Raw genomic sequence first — 5789 nt, 5'->3', positions numbered from 1 at the left:
CTCATTGGGATTGCCTTTGGGGCAGTCTTTTTGCCTAAGTGTTGGAGCGAGCTGGTTACCCTAGCTCGCGGGTTGGGATAGTCTTGGAGTATTCCCTTTCGGTAGCTCGGGGGAGCTTGAGCTCGCACTATAGCGAGGTCCCCCTATAGCGAGCTATGACGTAGCAAGCTGTCCTGCAGGCTCGTTACTTAGTCGTAGTCAGGCTGCGGTGCTGAGCTGTTTGCTCGTGCTGAGTCAGGTCCACGTGTCATTGTCTCATGGGGTCGGGTCAAATCATCCTCCATCAATAGACATTTGATGTTAGTGGGTAAGGAACCTCAGAATTTTATGACTGACATGGTTAGAAAAATGAAGGAGAAATTTGATAAATATTGGGCTGAATATAGTATGATTTTTTCTTGTGCTGCTGTGTTGGATCCTCGTTGCAAGATTAGGTTACTGGAGTATTGTTTTGATAAACTTTATGGGAATGAAGCTGAGGAGCATGTTAATGCTATAACTAAAACTCTCCATGATTTGTTTAATGAATACAAAGAAAATTTTTCCTCCACCTCCTTTGTTAGATTTTCTAGTCAATTTGACATGAGTGAGAGAAATGATGATGGTGATGGGTTTGCAATCATCGCCAAGACCAAGAACTTCACCACCACCGCCGAACCCGATCCTCATATAAAAGTCCGAAGCCTGGGTCGAAGCCCAATCAGAAATTTGAAAACATATTTTTTTTCCTTTTTTATTCAATAAAAAAGTATTTTAAATATTGTATATATATTTATTAAACAAAATATGTTTTTTATTATTTAATATATATTATCAAGTCGAGCTCAGACTCAGGCTTAGGTTGAGCTTTTTTGAGAAAGCCTGAGCCCATCCCAAGAAAAAGGTTGGACCTAATATTTTAGGCCCAAACCCGAACCCGCAGGCCTAAATTTATGTCCAAGCCTTGACTTAAAATGGGCACAAGTCTAGGTCTAAAGCCATATCTCATCAATCCAAGTGATTCCTTATGGGAACATTGAGTGGAGTGGCAAATAGGGGTGGCCATGAGCCAAGCTTCTCACAACCTATTCGAGCTCGACTCAGCTTGTTTTAAACCGAGCTTCGAGCTGAACTCGAGCCTGATATATAGGCTCGTTTGCTAATTGAGCCGAGCTCGAGCCCATTAAAGCTCGACTCGTGAGGCTCGCTAGCCTAATCGAGTCTAATATAATACATACATACATATAAATATAAATATAAATATATAATAAATCAGTTTTATTATATAAATAATATTTTTAATTTTATAATAGTAAATAATTTTTATAATTCTTAAATTTTTGAATATAAAATAAAATAAATATTATTATATGTATAATTTTTATTTTTTTTAGAAAAAATTAACTTGCAGTCAAGCTCGAACCGAACCAAGCTTGAACTTGCGAGCTTTGAACCAAGCCGAGCTCAAACTCAAGTATCTAGCTCAAATCAAACTCGAGCTCGAACCTTCAGTGAGCCGAGCTTAGCTTGGCTCGAATCTACCCCTATTGGCAACTAAATCGTGATGACCAAAATGATCAAATTAGGCTTATGGTTGATAAAGCTCGGCTCGAATTGACCCCTAAATTTAAAATACCTACAAATCGTGATGACCAAAATGAGCAAATCATGCTTATGGTTGATAAAACAGATAAAAATGCAAAATAGGACCTGAGGTATGGTATTTAAATAGAAAGACGGTTATCTATGAACTACAATCTATCTAAACAATAAGCACAAACCTATACAATAGAAAAACTCAAAAACCTATACATCAAATTTTACAGGAAGATTTAAACTCACCGTCATGACTCATGACACTTTGGGCCGGGTTGAATAGTTTTCTACACAGACTTTGTCAACAATTCATAAATTAAAAGAGAAACTTAAGGAAAAAGTTTGTGAATAAAGAAGCATAGGGTCCAAGCAAGAAAACTCTCCCATGAATCACCATAAAAGCAAGTGGGTATAGTGTTGAAGGGCATCCATATCCATATTCATATTTGGTGTAACCGTTTTTGACTTGGTGGTGACGTGCCTTGGTGATGAGCTACTTGGTGGCGAACTTCCTGGTGGCAAACTGCCTGGTGGCGAACTGCCTGGTGATGCTCCCTGGTGGCGAACTGCCTAGGGGCGAATTGCCTGGTGGCGAACTGCCCGGTGGCGAACTGTCTGGTAGTGTTCCCTGGTGGCGAATTGCCTGGTGGCGAACTGCCTGGTGGCGCTGCCTGATGGCGAACTGCCTGGTGACGAACTGCCTGATGGCGAACTGCCTGGTGGCGAACTGCCCGGCAGTGCTCCCTGGTGAGGAACTGCCTGGGGGAGAACTGCCTGGTGGCGAACTGCCTGGTGGCGAACTGCCTAGGGGCGAACTGCCTGGTGGCGAACTGCCCGGTGGCGAACTGTCTGGTAGTGCTCCCTGGTGGCGAACTGCTTGATGGCGAACTGCCTGGTGACGAACTACCTGATGGCGAACTGCCTGGTGGCGAACTGCACGGCAGTGCTCCCTTGTGGCGAACTGCCTGGTGGTGAACTGCCTGGTAGTGCTCCCTGATGGCGAACTGCCATGTGGCGAGCTACCTGGTGGCGAACCGCCTGGGGGCGAACTGCCTAGGGGCGAACTTCCTGGTGGCGAACTGCCCGGCAGTGCTCCCTGGTGGCGAACTCGTCATTTGACTTGCTCCTAGGCGGTCTGCAACTCAGAGGATGGTGGAGCTCCCTGGTGCAGCGCTACCCGACTACCCCCCGCGTGAGGTGATTTTCTCTCCTTTGTAGACGGCGGGGGCTGAGGGACCTGCGGGAACTGAATCAGAGGACCCGGGGGTATTTTCCCGGCGGGGACTCTCCGATGCCTGAGTTAGCATTCTGATTATAGAGAGCTTGGAGAGAAATGAGAGAGCTAGAGAGCGGGGTTACCATACCCTTTTTCCCCCTGGCTTTGGGGGTCAGAGTCCTTATATAGTGGTGCCCTCGCGGGTTAGGTGGGTGAAAAGCCTTCAAATGGTAAGACGTCATATCCCGTTAGAACCGGGGTACGGTGATGAACTCCTCGAGGTTGTCAGGCTGGCGCTTGTGCCAGGCGGCCAGGTCGGCGCCTGGGCCAGGTTGTCAGGTGGGCGCCTGTCAGTCGACGGGTCGATGTCCGGGCCAAGTTGCCAGGCCGGCGCCTGTCTGTCGGCGGGTCGGTGTCCGGGCCAGGTTGCCATGTCGGCACCTGTGTCAGTCGGCGGGTTGGTGTCCGGGCTAGGTTGCCAGGTCGGCGCCTGTGTCAGTCGGTTGGTCGGTGTCCGGGCCAGGTTGCCAGGCCGGCGCCTGTCAGTCGGCGGGTCGGTGTCCGGGCCAGGTTGTCAGGTCGGCGCCTGTGTCCGGGTGAGGTCGTCAGGTCGGCGCCTGTGTCCGGGTCAGGTTGTTAGGTCGGCGCCTGTGTCCGGGCCAGATTGCCAGGTCGGCACCTGTGTCCGGGCCAGGTTGCCAGGTCGGCGCATGTGGCAGTCTGATCCGGCCAGGTCGCGCGTAGGCCGCGCCAGGTCGCGCCAGGCCAGCCAGACCGGTGCCCGGGGGGGGACCAACTTGGTAAGTTGTTGCCTAGGGGCTTGCCTACTTGTCACGAGGTGCCACGTGTCACAATTTCACTGGAGGGCCAAATCTGCCCTCATCAATATCCATTATAAAAATTATTTATTATTATATAAAAAATAAAAAATATTTTTATATAATAAAATTAGATATGTATATATGTATATATAATAAAAATTATTTATTTAATATCACACTCGTGAGCTTCACGAGTTGAGTTTTATCAGGCTTGAACTTGACTCAATTAATAAACGATCCTATATATTAGACTCGAATTCGACTTAAAATTTGATTTAAACAAAATTGAACTGAACTTTTCATAAACCGAGCTTGAATAACTCATGAAAGGCTTAACTGGTGGCCACCCTTAAATTCTAAAGAGACTCATTATTGGTGATTAATTAAATGCCATGGAAGTATCCAGACCCAAAATGAAGGAAACTCTGCAGCTGACTAGCTTGCAAACAAAACAAAGGTCAAGACCCAAAATGAAGGAAACTCTGCAGCTGACTAGCTTGCAAACAAAACAAAGGTCAAGACCCAAAATGAAGGAAACTCTGCAGCTGACTAGCTTGCAAACAAAACAAAGGTCAAGACCCAAAATGAAGACTTCTCTGGCTCCTACCCTGGGAGCTCTCCTACTTAGCTCTGTCAGGTCTCTCCCGCTCTCTAGTCTTAGTTATTCCTCTCATGTAATTAAACTGCCCTGGAAGACGTCTGCCTCAACAGACGTCAGGGACTGGGTAAGCATCTAATCACAGTGTAAAGAAACTCGATCTCGTCAATATATTATAACCTGCGCCCATTTGTTCTAATCCACAGTCAAAAATCAACATTAATTTCCAACTATTATATTTACATCAAATTTAATATTCCAAGATCAACTAGACCCACAGTAAAAATCGATCACACCAAACTTTGAAAAGAAAATTTGACAATCAGAGAAAGTTTCAAGAAAGAAGCTTGGAACACAAGAAAAAACAACCCCATGAATCCCTATAAAGCAATGCTGTAGTGAACTAGATCCAGGTCAAGATATCTTAAAATGGGAGAAGTGAAGTTGTTGGGAGCTTGGCCTAGCCCATTTCTTTACAGAGTCATTTGGGCTCTGAAATCGAAGGGGATAGAGTACGAATACATAGAAGAAGATCTGTCCAACAAGAGTGAATTGCTTTTGAAGTATAACCCAGTTCACAAGAAGATCCCTGTGCTTGTTCACAATGGAAAGCCAGTTGCAGAGTCGATGATTATCCTGGAATACATCGACGAGACATGGCCGGAGCATCCATTACTACCCAAAGATGCACAGGAGAGAGCCACAGCACGATTCTGGGCAAAATTTGCTGAGGACAAGGTAATTATATACATACTAGCTTCTTCATTTAAAAAGCAATGAATTAAGCTGAAATTGCAAGCTTTCAAGCTCTGCTTACATTCACTTTGCAATTTATTGAAATCGGGTCAAACTAAGTTTGCGTTTGGATAAGTTTCACCTTTCAGAATTTGTGTTTTCAAAGAAAAAACTTAAAAACGCTTCCAAGATTTCTTGTCATCACATTTTATTTACAACAGCCCAAAGATTGAAAGCAGAAAAACATAATAGTTTAAAGCCTGAAGCTTATCCAAACGCAACGTTAACCTAAGTTCACGACCCAGGATGACTTTATTAATTAGCATATAATGCCTGATGTGTTGGGGTTTTATTTATTTAATGTAGGTCACATGCGTATGGAAATTCTTTTATTCCAGGGGTGAAGAACACGGAGAGGAAGACAAAAAAGAAATCTTGGAAATGCTGAGAAGCATAGAAGAGCATGGGCTTGGAGAGAAGAAATTTTTGGGTGGTGACACAATTGGATTGGCTGACCTGGCCTTCTTTGTTGTTGTTCACTGGTTGGGAGTGATTGAAGATGTAACGGGCGTGAAGCTGTTGGAAGCTCATAAATTCCCTCGACTGGTTGCATGGATTCATGATTTCAAGGAAGTGGGTGTGATCAAAGAAAACCTGCCTGATCCTGAGAAGATGGTTGCCTTTTTCAAACGCGTTAGGGAGAAGATCCAGACATCTGCATGACTACAGTGCTGTGTAGTTCAACTGCTCAACTCATATGGGTTCCTTTAATTTTATGTTCTCCATTCTCTATGTTTATCTATGTGAATAATAAAGAGGACTCTTGGTTGTTTTAAGGCTAAAA

At 44.8% G+C, this 5789-nt stretch overlaps 1 protein-coding gene across 1 annotated transcript; it reads left to right on the top strand.

The window, feature by feature from the left end:
- Nucleotides 1-4523: 4523 nt before the first annotated feature.
- Nucleotides 4524-5789, top strand: LOC148804018 (putative glutathione S-transferase). The gene is made up of 2 exons (XM_088894780.1): nucleotides 4524-4948; nucleotides 5312-5789. The coding sequence occupies exons 1-2, from the start codon at nucleotides 4640-4642 to the stop codon at nucleotides 5666-5668; spliced, it is 666 nt and encodes a 221-aa protein (XP_088750906.1). The 5' UTR covers nucleotides 4524-4639; the 3' UTR covers nucleotides 5669-5789.

This window comes from Nelumbo nucifera, chromosome 1, assembly GCF_055504915.1.
Source record: "Nelumbo nucifera cultivar China Antique chromosome 1, China Antique-T2T, whole genome shotgun sequence".
NCBI classification, from domain to species: domain Eukaryota; kingdom Viridiplantae; phylum Streptophyta; class Magnoliopsida; order Proteales; family Nelumbonaceae; genus Nelumbo; species Nelumbo nucifera.
Note: the sequence above shows the minus strand (reverse complement) of the source record. Positions and strands in the feature narration are given on the sequence as shown.

Coding starts and splice junctions, on each gene's coding strand:
- LOC148804018 (XM_088894780.1), top strand. CDS start 4,640: ATGGGAGAAGTGAAGTTGTTGGGAGCTTGGCCTAGCCCATTTCTTTAC. Junction 4,949..5,311: donor CAAAATTTGCTGAGGACAAG/GTAATTATATAC, acceptor TATTTAATGTAG/GTCACATGCGTATGGAAATT.